General features: G+C 38.1%; 3 protein-coding genes across 4 annotated transcripts; 2 read left to right on the forward strand and 1 right to left on the reverse strand.

The window, feature by feature from the left end:
• The first annotated feature begins 990 nt into the window (after positions 1-990).
• LOC107817993 (dnaJ protein ERDJ2A) lies at positions 991-11,727 on the forward strand. 2 transcript variants are annotated; one of them, XM_016643891.2, is made up of 11 exons: positions 991-1,293; positions 2,433-2,655; positions 2,771-2,866; positions 3,098-3,218; positions 3,421-3,527; positions 3,649-3,866; positions 7,344-7,521; positions 7,617-7,736; positions 8,633-8,719; positions 10,062-10,172; positions 10,723-11,727. In XM_016643891.2, the coding sequence occupies exons 2-11, from the start codon at positions 2,470-2,472 to the stop codon at positions 11,560-11,562; spliced, it is 2,064 nt and encodes a 687-aa protein (XP_016499377.1). In that variant the 5' UTR covers positions 991-1,293; positions 2,433-2,469; the 3' UTR covers positions 11,563-11,727. The 2 variants fall into 2 exon arrangements, with proteins under 2 accessions (XP_016499377.1, XP_016499378.1); XM_016643892.2 differs by lacking the exon at positions 991-1,293 and adding an exon at positions 1,462-1,613.
• A 330-nt stretch (positions 11,728-12,057) lies between these two features.
• On the reverse strand, positions 12,058-15,890 carry LOC107817995 (pentatricopeptide repeat-containing protein At4g21190). The gene is made up of 6 exons (XM_016643895.2): positions 15,759-15,890; positions 15,484-15,611; positions 14,925-15,023; positions 14,598-14,741; positions 14,290-14,502; positions 12,058-12,459 (listed from the first exon to the last, which is right to left on the reverse strand). The coding sequence occupies exons 2-6, from the start codon at positions 15,574-15,576 to the stop codon at positions 12,079-12,081; spliced, it is 930 nt and encodes a 309-aa protein (XP_016499381.1). The 5' UTR covers positions 15,577-15,611; positions 15,759-15,890; the 3' UTR covers positions 12,058-12,078.
• A 76-nt stretch (positions 15,891-15,966) lies between these two features.
• On the forward strand, positions 15,967-21,147 carry LOC107817994 (uncharacterized protein At3g49140). The gene is made up of 10 exons (XM_016643893.2): positions 15,967-16,273; positions 16,367-16,601; positions 17,210-17,312; positions 17,431-17,498; positions 18,113-18,292; positions 18,382-18,507; positions 18,717-19,055; positions 19,372-19,524; positions 19,998-20,093; positions 20,819-21,147. Exons 1-10 carry the CDS (start codon positions 16,170-16,172, stop codon positions 20,921-20,923), a joined length of 1,509 nt encoding a protein of 502 aa, XP_016499379.1. The 5' UTR covers positions 15,967-16,169; the 3' UTR covers positions 20,924-21,147.
• Positions 21,148-24,726: the final 3,579 nt, after the last annotated feature.

The raw sequence follows: 24,726 nt of genomic DNA on the forward strand, positions 1-24,726 counted from the left end.
GACTAGATATTTACTGGGTACATATTATTATGTACTCACGCTATACTTCTATACTTAATTGTACAGGATCTGAGGCAGGTGTATCTGGTTACCAGTCCGGCGCGCAAATTTGATCCCCATTTCAAGATTTCACGGTGAGATGCCTTCTGAGCCGTTCTACAGTAGCTGGAGTCTTCCTTATGTTATATTTTTCTGTCTATTTCCTTTCAGACAATAGACTAGTATTCTTTCGTATATTCTACTACAATGTCCACGTACTTGTGACACCAGGTCTTGGCACACACACTAGTAACTTATAATTTTGGATTTATTTTCATGATTACGATTTGCACTCGTTTGCTTCCGTTTAATTATTTTACATTTGCAAATTTCTAAACCCTTTTAACAATGAGGAAATGTTATCCACTTAGTAATTTAATTACACCGAAAACCCACTAGATTGATTAATGTTGGCTTACCTAACAACGTTGTTGGACGCCATCACGGTCTATCATAGAAATTGGGTTGCGACAGTTATTTTACTTGTGCAAATTTATTTTTAGCATACAAAAAAAGATGTAATCCCCTAGTGAAAATATTGATTTTATTTATATTGTTAATAATAAAGGTGTGATTCCTTCTTTAAAATGCTAAGTTGCAACTTGAGGTCTAAGATGTAATTGACAGACAACAACAATAATAACATATAAGTGAAACTCACAAGTATGGACTAAAAAAAGAGATATAATTTTCATATTTGCAAATAAAAAATACTTTTTAAATTGCCCGAATAAACTAAAAAATAAATCGATCAAACGTTTCGAACAAACTCTATATTATTTATTACTACAAGGTATAAATTAAAGGAAATTGGGCATCCATCACCTCCAAATTCTAAATTCGCCTCTAGTTATGCAAGGGCAAGTATGAGAGAATTTATTTGTATAAGGGTATAAATGGAAAAAATATATATTTTGAATACTTTATTAAGATTAAAAAGAAAAAAAACACATGTTTCATGCAAGATTTTGTTTACTGCAAAAGGTACAATTTTACCCTCAACTTCATGGTCCCGGTTCCAGCAGTAAGAAAAAGATTGTAAAAATCTTCTACTGTATTACGTTAGATTTCGCATTGAATGCTTCAATGTCAAATCCTTAAACCCACAATTTTCAATTCCAAGTTGCAAAGTAAACAACTACTTGAGAATTGAGATTTACGTTTTGGGTTACCAGACCTCAAATCCAATTTTAACCTCCACAGCTGAATTTTGCAGTTCTCACTGCACTTGGAGAATCGAACATATCCACAGAGGCAAGATTCTTCTTTTCATTCTCCCATTTCGTTTCTATGCAAATCTTCGATTTTGACTTTTGAGGAAATAGTTTGTTTGGGTGCTGACTGATGAATTAATATAGGCTGTCACTTTTTGACCTAAACCTGCTCTTGGTCTTAACTTGCACGTCAAATGAGAGTCTTTATATGGGCTTTGTCGTTGTCTGAGAAGAAGAATAACTTCGATTTCTCATCTTATTTGTCCTATGCGGGATTCGAGCTTGCAAATTTAGAACCCCGATTATGATGATTGCTCCGACGGGTTTAATGGGTTTACTCATTCGCGAGATTACTGATAGGTTACTGTTTACATAGTTCATTTATGTTTATGTGCTATTGAGGTTCAATTCAATCCTCCACGTTATATTTCAGGAGGAAAGGTGCTACACTGTATATACTAATTTGCCAGCTTATATATGAATGGATCAGTTGATTGAATTGAACTCCACTGATAATTCAGTTATTTTCCCTACAATTGCCTATCATGATGTTAGGAGCTGGTATAGTATGGTATCAATCACACACGCTTCAATTCGAATACTGCATATGCATCACCAGCTGGATTCAGCTATACGAATCCTCTGTATCCATCTGGTTTTATTCCAATACTAAATGATTTGTCTTTCAAGGCCAAGTAGGATTCTTTAGAAACAGTGCAGTGTAGATTGTCTTGATAAAGTAATAATTTTTACTAATGAAATTGGGCAAAAGACACTTGTATACAAGAAGTATACCAAAAGTAAAAACCCAAACAAAAAAGTTGTTTTCCACCCATATAAGTAGAAATAGGGCAGTATCGTTGAGGTAAAAAATGCTAGCTGATTTATTCTGTCTGCCCAAGCCTTGACGGGCAGAGTTACCAGGTACCCGTGTTGGTGGGAGGTAGCAGATACCCAGTGAAATAATTGGATGTGCGCAAGCTAGTCCATACACCATCGTCATAAAAAAAGTAGTGCAGTATAGTTAGCTATCATTATTATCCACATCGTGCATCTGAAAATCCTCGACCACCGCAGGGTCCCTTGTATTTCTATCTTTTTGCATGTATTGTAATTAAGGCTGCTAACCCTACTTGGTACTGTTATAATCAATTTATTGATACTATCTCATTTTTGCAGGCTATAGCATCTATAAGCTATCTGTGCAGAAGTTCACATGGCTGACTCTGGAGAAAATAGTGCCTTATTCCCAATTTTTATATTGTCAGTAATTGCCCTACCCTTAGTACCCTATACAATACTTAAATTACTTCGTGCTGCTTCAAAGAAGGATAAGAGTATTCACTGTGAGTGTTCAGTTTGCACTCGATCTGGAAAATATCACAAATCCGTTTTTCGAAGGGTGAGCTATCAACCAAGCATCTATATTTTATTTTATGTTGGATGTGTGCATGGAGATTATTATTGGTATTACAACCCAATGTCCTGTTGTCTAATCTTTGAATTTCCTCGTGCAGATCTCTAATTTTCTATCGTGTAGCAACTTGACCGTGCTGCTGCTTTGGGTTATTGTGGTCTTCCTTGTTTATTCCATCAAGCAAAGTAGTCGTGAGGTGAAAGTCAACCACGTTAGAATTACTTCTCTAAATGAGATTAATAGGTCATCCTAGATTTTTCTCCTTGCATATCAATGTTAGGAAAAGCTGCTATCGCGACTCCCCTCCACGCCTCCTGCCCCAAAAGAATTGGAAAAAGAAAACACGAGCCAAGAGTTGTTGCATGTAAAGTTTACAGTGATTTTTGTCTGGATCTGGCTGACATCGTAGCCCTTTCTTTTGAATCAGATTGAAGCTTTTGATCCATTCAGTATTCTTGGGCTAGAACCAGGAGTTTCCGAATCTGTAATAAAGAAGGCATATAGGAGACTTTCAATACAATACCATCCAGACAAAAACCCTGATCCAGGTGAGAGGTGTTACGGAGATGCAGTTAATATGTCTACATCTAATTGATGAAGTTCCGTCTCACAAAAAAGAAAAAAGAAAAAAAAAAAGAAGAGTATGTAAAGGAAAAGAAGAAAGAGGAACAAAAATTGATAAAGAATCGGCTATTCTGTATTGTGATCTGTGCTTACCAGTTATTAATCAATTTTCTTCTCCATTTTCAGCTGCTAATAAGTATTTCGTGGAGTATATTTCCAAAGCTTACCAGGCGCTGACAGATCCAGTCTCAAGGGAGAATTTTGAGAAATATGGACATCCAGATGGCAGACAGGTGTTGCATTTTATCCAGTAACAAAATTATACTAGTCCTCTTATCTATGTGGAATGAGAGAAATATGTTCAGTGCCTTGAAGTCCTTACACATATATTAACAATATTACATCCTGCTGTAGGGTTTTCAAATGGGAATTGCACTTCCTCAGTTTCTGCTTGATTTCAATGGTGCATCTGGTGGGATATTATTAATTTGGATTCTTGGAGGCTTTATACTGTTGCCCATGGCATTTGGCGTTGTTTATCTATCAAGAGCATCAAAATATGGGGGAAATTTTGTCAGGCGTGAAACTTTAGCCACTTATTTTGATCTAGTGAAGCCCTCCTTGGCTCCAAGGTAAAAACATTTTTCCAAACATATGCACTATAATTGTTTAATACATAAAATACATTAGACAGGTTGCATCATGAAACCTCATGTAAAATATGATGGTCCATTAATGAAGTAGTAATACTAGCTCATTTGAATGTCTTCTTACCTGAACAAATTAACTCCCTTGAATTTATCTTTAAAAAGAAGGGGAAAAAAACCAAAAACTTCTTTTGAAATTTGTACATCCTCAGAAAAGAAAGAAAGATATAAATAGTTGTCTTTGTCGGAGAAAACTCATTCAAACTTTGGTATAAATCTTTAACTAGTGCACAGATTTTGTCCGTATTAGTCAAATCTCCATTTCTTTGCTGCCCTCCATGATACATGTGCTTAACCAATGTAGATCAGCTATTTGTTAATTGCTATTTAGCTTCTATTGTTCTTCTGGATAGATTATGTTCACATCCAGTCAGAGATATAATTATTTCTTTTATCAATTCTGAGCTAAATAATGACAAACATTTTTGGTACTGGAGATATATCACTTGGATTGATAGATAGCTGATTGGTTGATTGAGTTTATATACCAAGAGGAATCAAGTCCAGATGCATATGCCTTGCATATTGTCCCCTCTAACATCTTACATGAATATGTTTGAAGACAATACACTTACCTCTGCATGGTCGCTATCCTGCTTATTTGGACATTCACTAACCTTATGAAATTCTAGTTGAAATTTTACGTTCTCGAGGCTGCTCCGAATCCTCAATCTCTGAACATTAAGGTTTTTGCCTTGGTCGCGGTTGCAAATCGAAGGAGGAATTTCATACAATCTATAGTGGTGGATGGGGTGAGAATGGAGGGAGAGGAAGAGGTCAAAGGGGCAATAGTGGGGTTTTATGAAAAATTGTACAAGGAGGAAGCTAGCTGGAGGCCTACTTTAGGGGGAATAGAGTTCAACCATATAGGGGAGGGAGACAGTGAGTGGCTAGAGAAGGCTTTCGAGGAGGAGGAGTTGCACGAAATTGTGTCGAGTTGTACTGGTGATAAGGCCCCTGGGCCTGATGGTTTTTCCTTGGCCTTTTTCCAGGTTTTTTGGGACACCATTAAGGGGGAATTAATGGAAGCCATTGAATACTTCCACTTGATTGATGTTTTCGAGAGAAGCATCAATGCTTCTTTTATTACCATTGTGCCTAAGAAAGAGGGTGCAACTTCTATCACAGACTACAGGCCTATTAGTCTAGTGGGGAGCATTTACAAGATTATTTCTAAAGTGCTATCCAATAGGCTCAAGAGGGTTCTTGACGTGACAGTGTCGTCCTCCCAGAATGCATTTGTGGAAGGAAGGCAAATCCTGGACACAACTTTGGTGGCAAATGAATTGGTAGACTCCAGAAGGATAAATAGAGAACCCGGCTTACTATGCAAATTGGACCTTGAGAAGGCTTTCGACCATGTGAATTGGAATTTCCTGGATTTCATCATGATGCAAATGAGATTTGGGGCTAGATGGAGGGGATGGATCAAGTACTGCATTTCCTCAGTCAGATTTTCTGTTATGGTTAATGGTAGCCCGTGTGGTTTCTTTGGCAGCTCCATGGGTCTCAGGCAAGATGACCCACTATCACCCAATCTATTTATTTTAGTGATGGATGCGCTGAGTAAAATGATGGATCGCGTTGCAGGCGGAGGTTTCTTGCGAGGATTCTCAGCTCTGATCGGGGTGCCCAGTGCACGAAGAGTCTCTCATTTGCTTTTTGCGGATGACACACTGGTTTTTTGTGACGCGGATATAGAGCAACTGACCTACCTGAAACATGTCCTGCAGTGGTTCCAGATAGTATCAGGCCTAAAAATCAACCTTGGCAAGTGTGAGATTTTTCCAGTGGGTGACGTTGCTAACATTAATGCTTTGTCTCACGTTCTCAAATGTAAGGTGGGCTCTCTCCTCACTAATTATTTGGGCCTCCCTTTGGGAGCTTTGCACAAGGATACTTCAGTTTGGAACCTAGTAATCGAAAGGGTGTAAAAAAGATTAGCAGGATGGCAGAAACGCTACTTATCAAAAGGCAGTAAGGAAGTGCTTATTAAAAGCACCTTATCGTCCATGCCCACATATTACTTGTCCCTGCTGCAAGCTCCTGTGAGCGTCGTAGAAAAACTAGAGCGGTTTCAAAGGAATTTTCTTTGGGATGCGGCGGATGGAACTAGAAAGTTTCATCTGGTGAATTGGCAGATAGTCACTTCCCCAAAGAAGTGGGGGGTCTAGGAGTAAAAGATCTTAGGGTATTCAATACAGTTTTATTAGGGAAGTGGCTGTGGAGATTCAGGATAGAAGATCATGCTTTATGGAGGGAGGTCATAGTAGAAAAGTATGATTCCACGAGAGGGCGCTGGAGGACTAAGGCAATCACATCACCTTTTGGGTGTGGCATGTGGCGAAGCATCATGAAGAATTGGGAAGACTTTAATGAAAACATCACTTATAGGGTGGGAGATGGAAAGAGAATCAGCTTTTGGAATCATAGATGGTGTGGAGAGGATACTCTGAAGGTCTCTTTCCCCAACGTCTACAGAGTTTCGAACCAGAAGGAATTGATGGTCCAACAGATTCGCAAGGAGCATGAAGGGGCATAGTACGAGACCTTTCATTTAGAAGGAACATGCAAGATTGGGAGATTGCAGAACTCCAAGATTTGTTGGCACTATTATATGGCCAACATAGGACACACACTTCTAGCGACTCTTGGAGATGGGGGATGCGTGGAGATGGTCTGTTCAGCGTCAAGTCTTATTACCAGATCATGCTGGTGAGAGATGAGGCCAATTTTCCATGCTCATCAATCTGGATTCCTAAAATGCCCACGAAGGTGTGTTTCTTTGCATGGCTAGCAGCGAGAGGGGTGATCTTGATTGCTGAAAATTTGCGGAAGAGAGGAATTACAGTTGTTAGTTGGTGCTACATGTGTAAAATTTCAGGGGAAGAAGTTGATCACCTGTTACTGCATTGCCCTGTTGCAGCGGGCCTGTGGAGAGCAATCTTGTGCTTCTTTGGAGTTCAATGGGTCATGTCTAGCACTGTTAAGGAAATGCTATACAGCTGGGCCGGTTCCCGTCGAAGAAGAAAGCAAAAGGCGTGGACGTTCGCTCCCTTAGCTCTCATGTGGATAGTTTGGGGGGAGAGAAATATGAGAGCCTTTGAGGGGATTGAGTCTAGTTTTTCTCACCTTAGGAAGTCTTTTATCTTTAATCGCATTCTGGTGCACCCATATAGCACCTACGTGTATGGAAGATTGAGCTTCTTTTGTAGAGAATCATGTTATGTTGTAAATTCTCTACTTTTTTCTATACTTCTTGTACACGGGAGTTCTATCCCTTTTGATTAATACAATTTACCTTATAAAAAAAAAAGGCTTTTGCCTTGGTTGATATTAAGTGTGCTCATATTGTGATATTTTTATTGTCTTTTAAACTGCTTGTGACACTTGAAATGACAGCAAAGTTCTGGATGTCTTCATTAAGGCAGCTGAATTCATGGATATTCCAGTTCGAAGAGCCGATGAAGAACCTCTTCAGGAACTCTTCAAACTTGTGAAAAGTGAATTAAACCTGGATGGTAAGAATGCCAGGCAGGAACAAGCAAAATTCTGGAAACAACATCCTGCTCTTGTTAAGGTGAAGCTAATAGGAGATCTAACCATGATAACTGAAGCATTTTGTATTTGTCATGAATCTCTTGTAGCTAAGTTTAATTCCCTTCCTTTTTTCAGGCAGAGATGTTGATTCAAGCCCATTTACTTCGCAAAGCAGACACTTTCTCTAGTAACTTGCGGCAAGATTACAAAAATATGCTGCAGCTTGTGCCTCGTCTTCTGGAAGGGCTGATCAAGGTAATTTTTTGCGTTACCTCTTAAAGCAAGGGGCATTACTCTTGCAGGGCGTTACTAGTATCATGCAGTTTTTCACTCCCAGAGTTAAGTTTCGTGCTATTATTATTCGTCAGATGACATGTCTGATTCTAGTTTCAAGTTATTCTCTTACTGGTATGTCGACAAAAAATATTCAAATACCAAATCCGACTCCTATCTCAGTACTTTGAGTTGAATTTGATATATTGAATTTGTGATGGAATTACTGGGATACTGATGGAAACCTTTCCTGCTAAAGAACATAATGCCTTTTATTATGCAAACAGAAACAATCACAACAGGCACTCCAAAGTAAATAAAAGGCTAAAATACTAAATGAAATACAAGATTGCTGTGATAATAGAGTAGACATGAAAAGGCAAAGCTCAAACCTGAAACATTCTTGGGAAACTGACCTGGCTTTGACATTCATCAATAAGTCCAGGTTGACACGTTTTTAGCAAGTTTTCATTAATTGTCTGAACCAAATTTCCGTTCTTTAGCTTCTCTTTTTGTTCTTCAACAATCCAGACTCCTTGTCGACATTCTTGTTTGCAACATCATAGTAAAATGTAAATTATGAGGACAAATGAAGAAACTAGAACAGTATTTCACATTCCTTGACATATTTATGGCGGTTAGATTGTAACGTTTGGAGAGAAAATTTGGATCGGTATTGTATATTCTAGATAGTTTGCTTAGACTTAGTTTATTTCTTATAGATGTTTTTTGTTTTGGTGGCGTGAATATCATTTGCTGCTGTTCTGTATGTGTTGGCAAGTATAAGTCTGACTTTACACTTTAATTTTGGTTTCTCGTCTGCCCTCTTTTTTCAATTGTGACTTGGAGTTAGTACCCTTGTTTATTGTTGCATGCAGATGGCAACAGTGCCACGCACTGCTAAGGGACATGGTTGGCTAAGGCCTGCAATCGGAGTCATCGAGCTATCCCAGTGCATAATTCAGGTCTTTGATTTACTGCTGTTTGAGCGATTCTGCTCTGATTGTCTCTTTGGAAAAAATTGCTGGAAAAATTCAACCAAATATTGAAACTTGCCAATGACCTCCTTGTTGTCATAAAACTGGCTGAAGATTTCGCTGAACACCCCCCTGCAATTAACTTAAACATCAATTGTAACGCAAGTGTATATGACATCCGACAACCACACACTAGATGAACCTTAATACTTTTATGTTCTAAAATGCCCTTGTGTAATAAATGTGTCAGACATATCCTTAGTACTTTCTTTTAAAACATCCTCTAAGAGACTATTTTCTCTTAAATTATGCCTTCTTTTTCTGTTTTTGAAATTAATCCCTGCACATATTGTTAGTGAGAAAGAAGATTAATTGTAAGGAATTAGGAAATAGGAGATTTAAAGTTTCATGGGTTAAGTACTTCATACATAGGATTGCCTTCAGACCTGTGCTGAAGAGGGGTGGCATTGGTGGTTGTTACTGCCCTACTGGTAAAGTTTATCTTAGGTTGAATTAGCAGAAAGGGAGTATTTGGAAAAGTTTTTTACACCCACAAGGAGATACTTTGATTATGTTTTGATCTTAAGGGAGGTAATCTATGAGTTCCACCATACACGTCAGAAAACTAGATTTTCGTCAAATGTCAACTAGAGCTGGCAACTGGGACAGGTTGGCCTAGCAAACGGGCCAATCCGGACCAGAAAGGAGGTCCAAGACTGTCCCAGATGAAAAGGCAGGGCTATATTGGTCCCAAATGTAGCCCAAATTCGGCACGGATGGACCCGGGCTTGGCTATAGGCGTGACCAGGACTGAATTGGCTCGTAATTGAGAAAAAGTAACTTACATTTTAATAATACTTGACTTGAGGTTTCAATTTGAAGAATTCTTTGAAACAATCATCAAGTTTTCTTTGAAGTCTTCCATAAATAACGAGGTTTCAATCTGAGATTTCTAGGTATTCCATTTGGAATTCATTTCAAAGTTAATAATATGTGAGATATTTCTCTTAAATAGTATTAATTTTCAGTTTTAGTAATATTTTACATTTTACACTGTTATGCTTTACATCCTTCAATATTATGATTATAGAATAAGTTACCAAAACAAAAAAAAGGGCGTCACCTAGTAAAAGCTAGTACAACTGGTTTGGGGGCTGGAGCCGGTCCCTACCCCCTGGAAATTTTAACTGACCCAGTTGGTAGGTCAATGTCAAACCCATGCTTTCTTTCATTATTTTAAAAGCCGCGAGACCTTAAATTATCCGCGTTAAAAGAAAAGCTTCTTCAGCTTTTCAGAAAATTGAATCTTGTGCGTCTGTTGTGGATGCAGGCCGTTCCTCTTAGTGCTAGGAAGGCAGGTTCAGGATCCTCTGAAGGTGTTGCTTCACTTTTGCAGCTTCCACATTTCAGTGATGCAGTCATCACAAAGATAGGGAAGAAGGTAAGCGTTCTTTTCCTATCCAGACATATTAGAGATGTTCCATAAGAAGATAGCTCTAGACAGTTATTAGGAAAGCATAGTTTATTTTGTTAGTGTTTTTGTATCATCTATTTTATTTCCTTTTAAATGGATACAAGATTTTGGTTGAGCTTTTCAAACCATTTGGTCCAAGCGAATGCAATGAAACGGAAAAGTCGTTTTCTGACATCTCTTGGATACCATTCAATTTCACTTCAATTGTTAGCCTTTTTTTTCCTGAATAAATTTACTAACAATGTCCGTTTCTCTTTCTCGCACATAGATTAACCATCATTTAAAAAATGCTAAAAAAATTCTAGCTCCTGGAAGCTTTAAGTTCTTTCTTGTCCAGTTGATGGATATCCGTAAGTTCTAAATCTTAGGCATGCTATATTAGGTTCATTAAATGGTACGGTACAGGCAACAGTCTTGTTTCTGTTCCTATTTACTACGCTCTAATTGTTGTGTCATTATTATTCCTGGCATGGTTCTTGTCATAGGCATAACCTTTAGTTTTTGTTGTCCATGTAAGGTGCGTACGCTACAGGACCTCCAGGACATGACCCTTCAAGAACGTGCCGAGCTGCTTTCTGGTGTTGCTGGCCTCTCTTCTTCTGAAGTACAAGACGTGGAGAAGGTACTGGAATTGATTCCTAGTGCAACAATTGAATTTACTTGCGAGACTGAGGGGGAGGAAGGCATACAAGAGGGGGACATTGTCACAATTCAGGCATGGGTGACTCTCAGACGTGCTAATGGTTTGATTGCAGCCGTTCCACACTCCCCATACTATCCGTTCTCCAAGGGAGAAAATTTCTGGTTTTTACTTGCAGATGCCAATTCAAATGATGTCTGGTTTTCCGAAAGTATCAACTTTATCGATGAAGCAGCAGCCATAACAACTGCTTCAGCAATAACTGAAGCGAAAATGGAAGCATCAGGGGCAAGTATGGAGGAGATCACTGCCGCTGTTAAAGATGCTGTCGCAAAAGTTAAGAGCGGGTGTCGACTGGTGTTGGGCAAGATCCAAGCTCCACAGGCCGGAAATTACAATTTAAACTGTCATTTGATGTGTGACACGTGGATTGGGTGCGACACGAAGACAAGCTTAAAACTAAAAATATTGAAAAGGAGCAGAGCTGGAAGTCGAGGCGGTCATGTGGCTGAAGGAGTGCAGGGGAAGAATAACCTTGAAGATGAAGAAGAGGATGAAGATGACATTGAAGAAGACGAAGAGGGCGATCAAAGCGAGTATAGTGAGGATGAGGATGAGGATGAAGATGAAGATGAGCCTGAGCCTGAGGTTGAGAAACTGAATAATAATAGAAAGGGCCTTGCTAATGGCTCCGCTCGAAGAAAAGGTAGAAAATAAGGTCAAGGCGCATGAGGGGTGAAAGGGTCTGTCTCTTGATGTACTCTGGAAATTGGAATAGTGTTACTCATTTTCTAGAATTGGTTTCTTGGTACTGAATGAGCCACAATTTGAGAAAATTTATTTTTAACAGTTTCACATAAAATTCTACATGGTTTGGACCAATTTCTACTTTCATTCAAATTTCTGATTTCTCCCTCTACATGTGCACCAAATGATCTTTTACCCCCAATCCCTTCCCTTCGGAAAATTTGGTTCCTATAATTGTTCTCAACCTTCGCCCATATACAAACTCGTACGCTCTTCCTCTTGGCATATGCACGAGGTTATCGATTCAAAGAGAATTACCCCTCAACGACTACAACCCCACTTCTGCAGTCAGATTAACTTAAATTACATCTATGGTTTTAGTGTCGTTACTGGTTCATTTGATGATGAGCAGTTAAGTTCATCTCACACGAGAGGCAATGCAGTAATAAATGTCAAACAATGAGATTTTTGATAGGATACAAAGCATTAAGTTAACATAGAAGATTCCCTTGATTCGCTAGGTACAGTTGATATTTCACCAGGTTCATACTCGTCAACTTCTTTGAGTTGCTCTACATAATCTTCATCAACTTCATCTGCTTGATCTTTTGATTGGTCGCCTAACTCAGACTCACCTACTTCTTCAGACTTACTTACAACATCACTATTATTAGAGTTATAAAGATCTTTTGTTCTTATTTTGACCCTCTTTCCTTTTATGTATCGATATTCCCACTTTGGGGGTGGGTATTTCTTGTTCAATTTCTGGTACTTGTCCAACATTCCAAGTTTCTGAAAAACATTTCCCACCATTGTGACAACCGCCACAGTGGGCCTAATACCAAGTTCTTCCATGTCTGCGAATATCTGCAGATGAACACAAATCCAGATATTCTCCAAAGGCGACCCTCTCGAGTTTCCGGCTGTTTCCGTCATTGAAGTAGCCTTTCGTCGCCCTACCAAACGAAAGAAGTCACTATCAAACAGCTCGCCCTATTGAAGTACCAAAGGTGCGCTCAGCCCGGTGACTAGGAAATGGGTTTGCCCTTGAATTGAAGTGATGAGGTCGGAAAGAGGGAAGTAGGGCTCCAATTGACACATGTAGCATATAACGTTCATACAGTACCACAATAAGTCTACAAACTTAGTACACCCACCAAAATTAACCTTCAAGCTTTCTTTTTGAGTAAATTCAAAATCGTGTTCATTTGTTAAAAAGAATTGCTACATTTTGTATGTTAACAGAAGGTTCACTCGTCTCAGTTTACTCTTCCCAAGACAACTTATTAACTTTTAATTCCTGAAAGCCTAACCAAAGGCAACAACTTTCACCAGTAATCTGGCTTGAGGGACAAGTTACATGTACCATATAAGGTTCATACAAATTTGGCACCCCCGACAAGTTAGATGTACCATACAAGTCCAATCATGACAGTCAACCTTTCCTTTTTGAGTAATCTCAAAATGCGTTAAAAAAAGTTTACCTTTTCATTCCTGAAAGCCTAACTAATGGCACAAAAGGTACTCCTCAATTTAGAATCACTAAGCTATAAAAATGTTTCTGCTTCTTAATGCTCACGTCAAGTAAAAAACGAAAACTCATAAATGGATTAGTAGTTTAGCAACTCGAAAAGCTGCTTTTTTTGGTCAGAATTAGGAGAAAGGCATTACCCATGGTGTAGCTGGGAGATTTTCACAGGTTAACTTAGCCAATCTAGCTTTAATCTACCAATTGAGACAATGTAATACTTTAACTTACAATTTCAATATTATTTTCAGACTATATATATTATCTTCTTTTTGAGAATGGTATAGCATTTTCATCTATCTATCAGTACAAAGGTTGTACTGAGAAAACAAATTACATTCCCAGATTGGCAAAATAAAAGATCCCCCAGATAAAAACTTACAGGGACTCTATGATTTCGAGTTTAGATTCACAATCATTTACAAGGTTGCTCTTACACCAAAATAAAAACATTAATATACAATTCAATTTTATTATCTGGATGGAATATCTTTGATCCTCAAACATCTGGAATTTCTTTCACTCCACATTGTCCACCAAATACACGCTGGAATCTTTCTCCCCCATTTCTTCTGATCTACACCCCCAGCTACACTACACCAGCATCTTAGGAGATCAATAGTTAGCTTTGGCATAACCCAACTCATTCCAACCATACTTAGGAACATTTTCCACAATTGAGAGGTACCAACACAATGTAAGAACCTGTGGGAATTATCCTCAACCTCCCTTTCACATAGGTAGCATCTGGAACTCAGATAACCCCCTCTTTATATATATTATATCCACTTATAAAACATTTCCACCAGTGTAAATAGGTGCATTATTAGGTCTTCTTTGACTTTGTCAAAACAACAACTACGCCTCAGTCCCGAACAAGTTGTCGGCTATATGAATTCTGTCAAAAGCTTAAACTTTTTTACCTGTAGAGGTTCTACAGAGATCATCCACTAATCCGCATTTATTATATGTGTCACTCTCTTTTGGGGTAATTCCACTTTTCATTTCTGTGCTTTTGTGCTTAATTGCAGAGGCCTAAGGGATCATGGGTAGTGAAAGAAAAGGCACTATTTCATGGAAATAAAAGAGGAAGTACCAAGATATGATTGGGAGAGAAACCAATAAATTGAAGGAAGAGAAAAAGGAAAAAGTAAACAGATGCGGGATACCTCAAACATCTTGTCATTCATCTCCCTGTGATAGTATATGGAGATCATTTTCTGAAAGAAAATACGAGGCATGCTTTCCAGATTGTCAGAGAATAGTTTCAGCCAAAGCTCTTCAGCTTCCTCAAGTCTTCCATCCTCGCCCAAGGCATTTAGCAACGTGAAATAGCTCCCCATTGTTCTCCCTTGACCCTTACTTAGCATCCACTTTGTCACCTATAATTACATATGCTTGATTGATACAATTTATTCTAGGACCTGACAAGCCTGTCAAAGAATGAAAAACTAGAGCACCAAATAAAAGAAGATACCTGAATTATCCTTTTCCACTCCTTTTCATTCTCAAGGATCTTTAATGCTTTCTTCACTGTAATCAAAGGGAACTCCAGTTCCCATGCAATGAAAGAATCAAGAGCTCCATAGACTTCTTCCTTGACATTCGATAGTCCCTTTATCTACGAAAAAGAAATCCAAGACCAAACTAAATTCTCTTGAACCAGACTAAATATTATATTATTCTGGAGAGGTGCCTGGCATGCTTCACGGAAGAGACTGAGGCAAATCTCATGCTAATGCAGAGAATGTTGAGACCTTTGCTTTCAAATCATAGAGAAAAACTAGAAAAGAGAAAAGCTTACACACTCAACAAGCTTCAGTGACTTGGAAATGGTCCCAATTTTCCTTTTAGTTTTCCACACTCGAGGATACCTTGGTCGTGGACCTTTAGCTTCGCACACCTGAGGAACATCAAAATTATGACTAAAGGTGACTTCAACTGCAAGAAGAGAGGAAAATAGAAAAGAGCTGTATGCAGCTAAAGGAGAAAAAGGAAGACAAGGCAAACAATACTGAATCACCGAAATCCAAATTGAGCATATTTCAATTAGACATCCATGTAGGCGACCAACGATTCCTCCTAAAGGGAAATTGAAGTTCTTTACAGTTGCCATAAAGTTCCTCTGATCTTGCACAACTTTTTTTCTTTTACTTAATAGCTTCTCTGAACAATGAAGGTACTAATTAAATCAAAGGTATAACAAAAATCTTTAAAAAACTACATGAACAGATACCCTTTCTCTAATTACTTTCAAACAAAATGAAATTAACGCTGCAGTTTAGTAGCCTAGCATAGAGCTAATAACATAGCAGTGGGGAACGACGAATTTGCTAGTCTTTACAAAAGCTGCAGAATCTTACCACAATGTTACGATTATAGTTCTTCTTGGGGAGTTCAATTGATTCCAGTCGTCTAGTAGTAAAAACTACAGGAGAATACCTCAAACAAAGCATTTTTAGCGGGGAAGATAAAGCATTAGTTGAAACTCCTGCACCATACAAGATAAAATATTACTCAATTGAGTAAAAACGAATTTAAACCTTATCCATACACTCCACACCAAAAAGAATAGTCCTTTTATAGTCAATAACTGCGACATGGGTGAGAACAGAATTAGAAAGAGAGAAAGATTTACCAGACAATGTTCACAACTAATTGAGAGTCGAAAGTGAGAGACTGCGTTATAGTAGCTTCCCTTTTCTGGCATAGAAAATTGAGATATTTTCTCAGCTGGAGGGTTTATAGCTCCTAAACCAAAATATCAAATGACCTCCAAGGGTACTATTGTAATTTCATAAGGTTAGTTTGGAGGGTGGACTCAGTTGTGGGGACGGTATGGAGGCAAGCATGGAATCTTTTATCGCATATTGTAATGAGCAAAGAAGAAGCCACAAAGCGAAGAGCTTTCAAAAGGATAATAAGAGAACCACACGACCCAATCACAAAGAGAGATGGACGAAAAAGATCATTGAAACCCAGCACTTTTTGCTTCTATTTCATTGATCTCTCTCCCTAATTCAATTCCTCAGTTGTTGAAATTCCGAAAATGCTGATGGTAGAACCCGCCGTCGCCGCCGTCCGTTTCTCGGCCAGTAACTTCAACTCCACCCACCCCCGGTTTTCTCACTCCGCCAGCTTCTCAATCCCTCGGTACTACTACTACTTTTCCTATTACTGCTAATTACAGCTAATTATCTTCTAATAACAGTAAAAGCACAGCTAAAATGAGAAGTTTGCTTGTAGGAATAAATTTAGGAGATTAACGACGGAGCATGGCGGTGGAAGAATAAGAACGGGTAAGGGAAAATGTGGAATTAAAGCAAGTACGAAAGATCAGTCAAGTGCGGGTACTGGACCGGTGAAACAGAATGCGAAGCCGTCCAGGTATCATCCGTTTGAAGACATTTCGGATTCAGAAACTGGGGAGAATGAGGAAGCTCAACTTACGCCTGCTGAAACTTCTAAAACAATCATTGAGGCAATGATCGTACTCTTTCCTTTTATTTTGCGGAAAAATTGATGGGTTCATCTTTGCTTCGAGTTACTTATAAAAAGAATATCTTAGTTCTGAATGGTATATTGGAAGAATTTAGTGCTTTTAATGCTAATGTAAAGAGATTCTTAGTGATTAGCTGTTGGAAAGTTATAAAGAAAGAAATAACAGAAAGTTTGGAATCACCTAAGACTTTGTTTCCTCGCTGAACTGTAGCTTCTCAATGCCCTTGGATATCAACTTTTAAATTTAAACAACTTTAACGGTAGTTGAATTTAGTGCTGATTTTGCATAATGCTATAATGCTTTTACAAACTCTCGGTGGCTCGGTGTCAGGACATTACTCCCAGGCTCTCAATATCTTATTGCTTTCCCTTCATTCCTGTCACGAACAAATATGATATTTCTTTTACCACTTGATCTTTAGTTACACAGCAAAACAACAATCATGATTTCAGGTTTAGTAAATAATGGAGTGCATGAGAGCTTTTTCTGGCCAGATGTGTGTTGCATAATTGCTGAACTCGGAAAGCTACTTATCATTGTAGCTAGTTGTGGTAAAGCTAATATTGCTTTTACCACTTGATCTATAGGTAAACAGCAAAGCAACACTCATGTTTTCAGGTGTGGTCAACAATGAAGTGCATGAGAACATTTTCTGGCCAGACTTGCCTTACATAACTGATGAACTTGGAAGTAAGCTGTTCAATTCTTGTCATTTAGCATGTTTTCCTGCTGCCAGTACTTTTTGGTCATGGTTAGTGGCATATTCTCACTCCTTTATGAAGGTTTATGTGCTTTGCCTTTCTGTCAGACATCTACTTTCAAGTAAAGAATGATGAAGACATCCTGCAAACTCTGACAGCTGAAGAAAATGTCGTGGTATGGACATTGAAGCTAAAAAGTTCTGTTATTCCTGTTTACATAATGGTTAATTGCTACATTTTCCTTTTCACGTTTTTGGTGATTGTTGACTCAGACAGAGCATACTGCCGTCTCCAAGTATTTCCAAATGATTTTGCTATGCTTGATATATATTTTTTGATTAGTCAACTATCGTCCAGTGTGATACTTACCTTTTTGCAAAATCATGTCATCAATGTATAATGATGCAAGTTGTGTTATGCTCGTTTATGTATCACACTGGATAAGTTTGTTTGAGTAAAGCAACTTCTTGATAGCTGTTTCTATAATTATTTTCCGTGGAAAGACTGTCCTATCACATAATTACTCGCCTGTGAACTTTGGAGATAAACTGGACTTTGCCTTTACACATTCTTGTCTGTTCCAACTATCTTGGAGCTCTTTTAACCTTCCAGAAAAGGAAAAAGGAAAGGCTTTTGAATAGTGAGAGGCAGCTAGTGCATGCATAATATTAATAACTACGATGAAGCTCGCACAAGTCATCTTTTTTGTTATCTTCCTAGGTAGTTTCTAACAAAAAGTTGATAAGAAATGAGTTCTGAATGCTTGCTTAAATTTCAAATACGATGCAGCAAGTAATTATTGGCCTAGATACCGCTGAAATGCTAAGTGAGCTAGAGTCATTTGGTCAATCTGAAGTTGATTATGGCATAGATGAATTTGACGACGAGGACAGTGATATTGATGACGAAGATGACCTCGATGAAGATGACGACGATGATGGTGATGAAGATGAAAGTGACTATGACAAGGTATTTGCTTATTTGATCTGTTTTACTTTTTAGAATGTGAGTAACTGCACTTTCCATTTATAAACATCAGTTAAAATGCTTGTTCACAGGATTGGGTTGCCATTCTTGATGATGAAGATCAGGATGGGGATTCTGACGGGTCATTGGGAGACTGGGCTAAATTAGAAACCATGCGCTCTTCTCATCCAATGTATTTTGCCAAAAAGATTGCCGAGGTGATTTTCCACGTCATTGGTTTCATGGCATGAAAAGTCAAAGTTAAATCTAAGAGAGGCATCAAGTCGGCTTCCTATTAAGTGAAATTAGCACATTATTACATTCAATTTTCGGCATACGCACATGCTGTGCTGGCATTATATCTTTTGAATCTGCTATTTAATTGGTAATTTAACCCATTTCTTTTGTGGTCTACTTTGGTGCTCAGGTTGTGACAGATGATCCTATAGATTTTATGGACCAGCCTCCTGCAGGTCTTGCTATACAAGGCGTTCTAAGGCCGTCCTTCCTTGAAGAGCACACTACTATTCAAAAGCAGATATCCGAACATAGGCTGAGTGACGCTGACTTAAACCAGATGGAAAAAGATGAAGACCATAAAGAAAAGGGCGGTATTCATATAAATGGCCACAAACATGAGAGTGGATCATCACAAGATAGTCCAAGCTGGGCAGAATTGGAGAAGGATGAGAACCTAGGAAATGGAACTTCATTTTACAAGCTAGAGATGATCAAAATTCAGTTAATTTCTTCCAATGGGAATCAGGTAATGTGCGTAGGTTTTATGAGGTTCAACCTTGAATGTTGTTAACATTCCATTCTTCACTCTGCATGTATCTCAGTTTATATAGTGCAAGTTGTGTATCCACAGTAATTATTTTGGTCATCTCGAAACTCATTGTAGACAAGATCCATGGGATATTATTTTATTATTTTTAATTCTGAATCAATTGTTTTAAAAGAAATTTGATCAGTTCTATATCTGCATTCTTTGACCATTTTGTGCTTGTGGTATTCCTGTTAACATATTTATCATTATTCAGGGATTACCAAGTTTATGTTGTCTATTTTGGTGCTCACAGATCTTTGTTGAGTTAGATGATTTTAGGAGAGCTAGGCCTGATGCAATAGCACATTCAACTGCCAAAATAATATCTCGGCTTAAAGCTGCTGGAGAGAAGACTACACAGGCTCTTAGATCTCTCTGTTGGAGATGCAAGGGAATTCAGGTGGAGGTATGGCCCTTCAGCCTTTAATAAGAGATTATAGGATTGCCCTGAGATCAATCTTGTTTTTCAGTCCTCAGAATTCATTACTATACAACCCACTAACCCAGGGATTGGTTTACCTGTTTCGTCCTAGGTAAAATAATATAACAAACCATGCAACTCAGCCTCCCTTTCTCCTGCACTGGAGAAATTTTTGATAAGATAAGATAAAAACAGAAGCCTGAACATGTTACTGGAAGATAAAATGTCCTCAATAATCCTTTTCTCCTGATAACAAAGCCTAATATTGTAGCCAGCATTTTGAATTGAAACAGACGAATTTCAGTTCTGTTATGTATTCACATTTTGGAAATACGAGTGCTCAGCACTTGGCTGAGATTATAATGGAAAGGTATCTTATACATAGAACCTAGTTCCTCCATTTATTATGACGCTCACTGGGGAATTCATCTCGAGTTTCTTGTTGTGATTTATGTCAGGAGGTGTCTCTGATTGGTGTGGACAGCCTTGGTTTTGACTTGAGAGTTTGCTCTGGGACACAAGTCCAAACACTGCGGTTTTCATTTAGGAAGCGGGTAAGACATTTTGGTACTTTTGCTTCTTAAGATTTTCAGGACCCCATCATTAATTTCTAGTCTTGTTGCATGTCAACTATTTTGTAAATGAATTCCTTCTTGGTGGATCAAAGTTTTTGACACAAACCTACAAACAGGCTCTGCCTAGTGGGTACAGAAGTTAGACGCCACCTTTAAAGTGTGTGACCATCTCATATAAAAGTTTAGGTTGTTAGAGAGGCACACTTTTCTTTCTCAATTATGTCTTAACGGAGTACCCTCACGAGCATGCCTGATACTTCATTATTGGCCAAACACGTACGATTTTCTTTTCGGCAGAGGATGGCGGTGAAAAACATGGTCAATGAGAATTGGCAATAGCCGATCTCAACTTGTTTTCTACTGAAGCGTAGTAATTGTTGTTGACAAGTGGTGGTGAGGCTTGGATGTAAGACATGCATTGCTGTGATACGAATGTGAAGTATGCCACCACCTTATTTTAAAACTTTAAACTATTAGAGAGAGCACACCTTTTGTTTACTTAACTATTTCTTCCACAGCTAAACTCTCATGGTTTTAGCTTTTAGGGAATCATATGTTCTACTACCATAGGTAGTCCTTTTTCGTTTTCATTTCTTTCAGCAAGAGAAAAGTTAGAAACCTTGAAGACAAACTGTATTCTTCAGTGGCAGCATATCTCCTTTATTCAATGTCGGAGAAAAGGTAATAGAATGTTGTTTTTGCAGGCCTCGTCAGAGTATAGTGCTGAAAGACAACTCAATGATCTACTGTTTCCCCGGATCCACCACAAGTCGCGCCAAAAGAAAGAAAGTCACCAAGCTGAATCATGAAAAGCTAAGAGACAAAGGTCTAGTTATTCTCTAGACTAGTTCTTGTTGTGCTTCTGACTCAGAATTGTATATAGCATGTAGTCATTGTTTGATCCACCCCATCATACTTATTTCCGTTGAGAATCATAATTACTCAGTGATTACTTTAATTTTAATATGAACTCGACTTTGTACAGCTTAATTCCCCTGTTGAAGGAATTTTGGTAATAGTTATTCCTTTTTCATTTTTGTGTTGTGCGAGACTTCGGAACATTTTGCTTATGTTCAGCCGAACAAAAGGTCATCGGTTGTATACTTAAATATTCATAAGAACAAAAGGTGCGATTTGTTGTACTGGTACATTTGTTTCGCTTACAAGCACAGGAATAATTTTAACTTAAAATTACATGCAGACACCAATGGAATATTGAAAAACAAAAAGCTGTCAAGAGACACATCTTTGAGGTCCCTCTAATTTTGTTTTTGTAAAAATTAGTCTTTAGTGTAATTTACTATATGCACGTTGTGAAATGCCACTCTTCAAGCAATGGTTAATTACTTTTTAATATCTATACATTATATCCTTAAATTTGGTACGCCTATATTTTTTTCTTGCAGAACTGCTTCTAAGAATCTAACTTTAATATGCATGGACCTTCAAATTTTCAGAGATTTGGTAAACAGTATGTTTATTATTTTGTGAAATAGTTAAATAAATTTTTTGTCTAATTTGTCTATTCCATTTTCCACAGTTAATTTGGTTTACAAATACTAGCATTGTAAAAGGTGAGGCATTTCACCTAGTACAGAGTGAGGCATAAGCCACGAGACATAGGGATAAGTCCCGTGGATAATTAACTTTTTTTAAATAAATTAATAAAATTATATAGGAGTGTTATAAAAAGTATGAGAGATTTATAAGTCTGCAAAAAATTCAAGAATTTCAAAAGGCAGGAAAAAGTAGTAAAATATCTAAATATGTTCATTCACATGTCCTCGAACAGTAATAAGTCCTTGAATTTTTTATTTTGTCCCTAAAATTAATGATGATATTTTGTACTTCAATACCACATAAGAGGAGGGTGATTTGTGTGGTGTTCAATTTTTTGCGTGCAAAGGTTATAGAAGGATCTGGTTCTTCTATGTGTTCCTTATACTACAGTAGTTGAATAATAAATGCAGAAAGTAAAGAACACACGTATTTTTACGTGAACAACACCCGGCTCAAACGGTGAAAAAACTATGACCTACTACCCAGGTTGATTTTTCACTAAATCACTGAGCCGAAACAGCACTACAAAACTCTTGTAAACCTAAGGATTACCTCTAACCTTTTGTGGTAACCAGCCTCAGACTGTTGTGACAATTTCAAGTTAACTCCCATTTGAATAATACACTAGAGTACCTAGTACAAATGCTTCTATAGAAAGCTGAAAGGTACAACTCAAAAGCCCTACTACAATGAAACTAGAATAAAAGACAGACACTTAGAACTGATTCTTCTATCTGGTTCATGTCGCTTCAGGTTCGCACACTTAAATCACACAGGAATTGCTTACAAAATGCCTTGCTAGTTTGCTCTCAATTCGTGCTTCCACTTATGTATTTGTGTGTCCCTATAAAATGAGAACATCCTTAAATATATAGAGTTAGTAGAATAGGAAATAACTAGAGTTCTAATGATATACTCTTCCTTGGTGGAAGAGTTCTAGTTATCTTCAAATTCTAACGCCTCCATTATCTAGGATAGAGTTCTCTTCGAGTAAGGAGTCCTGCTCTTTATCAAATATACAACCTTTTCGTTCAGGAGATATCCAATATAACTATTTATGCTTATCTCCTTCACGTGCATGCCTTGTGCTCGAATCTGCCCGTGTCTGTATATACTATATATGGACCTGGTTCATGCGTGTGTTTCTTTGTCAATCATCAAAACATCAACTCAGCTCAACATCAACACAATATTAGAATACATTCTATTTAAATACATAAATCATCAAGGACCAGGTTCATTAGGTTATTAACATTATAGTCCAAAGTAAAAAGTACAACCTATCTTCTCTTTTTTGGTATCGAAAAGTTGCATAATTATTTTAGATAACCAGATTTTATTAGATCTTACTCATGGCCATTTAGGCAACTTCAAATGCTATCATGGAGTCAAGTATCACTTACCAATCTAAGGATATTAGCCATCTAAGAAACATCAACAAAACAACTAGAGAAAAAGCAGTTGATTAGCATTGATTAGATTCATCCACAAAGCATAAAAGAAAATAGCAGTACTGTACCATGAGCAAAAAGAGTTTTAAAAAAATTCCATTTGGGTCACTATTTTTCTAACTAGGCTAGGAAAGATTTAATGCTGGGAAGGACCAGGTTCTTGGTTTCTGGCCTGAAGCAGTTTCAACATGTCATGAAGAATGCCTTCATTCTTCTCCTTTTCCTTTGCAAGCTCAGTCCTGAGAGCATTCCTCTTAGTTTCTACTTCAACCAGTCTCTTCTTCAACCTCTCAATCTCAGCATCCTTAGCCCCACTTTCCTGCACCAAGGCTCTCACTTTGCTGTTCATAGGAACCTTCTTGGATGAACCAAATTCTTTGGGAGCAGTATGGACTTCATAGTCACATGCAGTCAAGGTGTTGGCCTCAAAGTGATCTTTGCTTGTGCTAACATCCTACCTTGCAGTGAGCAAGCACAACAGTGAGAATCAATCCATATGGTATGGCGTGAGTTTTGGTACCAGTTAGAACCCTATCAAGGAGTTGGATGATAAACACCAACCAATTGATCTGCCTCCCACTATCCGACACTCCATAAGGATCGGGTCTGTGAAGGTGGCAATGTGCCTTCTTTCCTGCCTTTGCAACACAACCTTGTTGATGAATTCAAAAAGAAACTTGTGGGTAGGCTTCATATCACTTTTGTACACAGCCTTGGGCTATAACTCTGACTCATTGTCAGCAAATTTCCTTGTAATGGCAAGGGAGGTAGGTAGATTTTCTAGGCTTGGCCATTTCAGCTCTTTGTAATCATTGTACCTTTCAGCATGTACCCGTAGAATCTCTCACAATTCCTTGTCGTCAAAGCTCACAGTTATCCCTTTCATCACACTATAACCATGCCATTCTTGATTTTACAATTTGCCATGAGCTTCACAATCTCAGTTCTGGCAAGTCTTCTTTCCATCTGAAGGACTATGTCCTTCCAACCCTGAAGTTCTAGCTTCTCTAACAGCACCACCATTCTTTCCTCCTCCAAGTCCCTGATGAGTCTATCTTTCAAGACTATTTTCTTGCCAAACTTCACCATCTTGTCCTATTCTTCATCACTTTCCTCTTCTTTTTCACTTTGTTCTTCCTCCACTACTTGCACTTTCCTAGATTTTCTGGCAGACCTGGTTCTTTTTGCCAAGGTAGAAGGCTCTACATCAATAGTGTTTGAAGGAGACTTCTTTTTTGAAGTCTTTATTTTGTTTGCCTTTGGAGTCATAACCTCTACCTCCTCTCCCTTGTCTTCATCATGAAGAACCAGGTCCATACCTCATTTTTCAATTACCTCAACAGGCTCACTCACTTTCTTCTTTCCCTTTGCAACAACTTTTCTTTTGCTCTCTTCTAAGGTTCTTTCAAGTTCAGCCTCACTCTGCTTCTTCTGACTTCTTGTAGCTCTTCCTCTTGTAGGAGGAGTCTCTACAGGGATAGAAGAGGTAGGTTTTCTTTTCTTGTTTGCCCTAGCAATTCCAGGGATTTTAACTCTTAAACATTTCTTCTTTTTCGGATTGTAGCTGTCATACACTCGTTTCAGTAAGTCTTCGAGGGGTT

The sequence above is a fragment of the Nicotiana tabacum genome, chromosome 6, assembly GCF_000715075.1.
Source record: "Nicotiana tabacum cultivar K326 chromosome 6, ASM71507v2, whole genome shotgun sequence".
Taxonomy (NCBI): Eukaryota; Viridiplantae; Streptophyta; class Magnoliopsida; order Solanales; family Solanaceae; genus Nicotiana; species Nicotiana tabacum.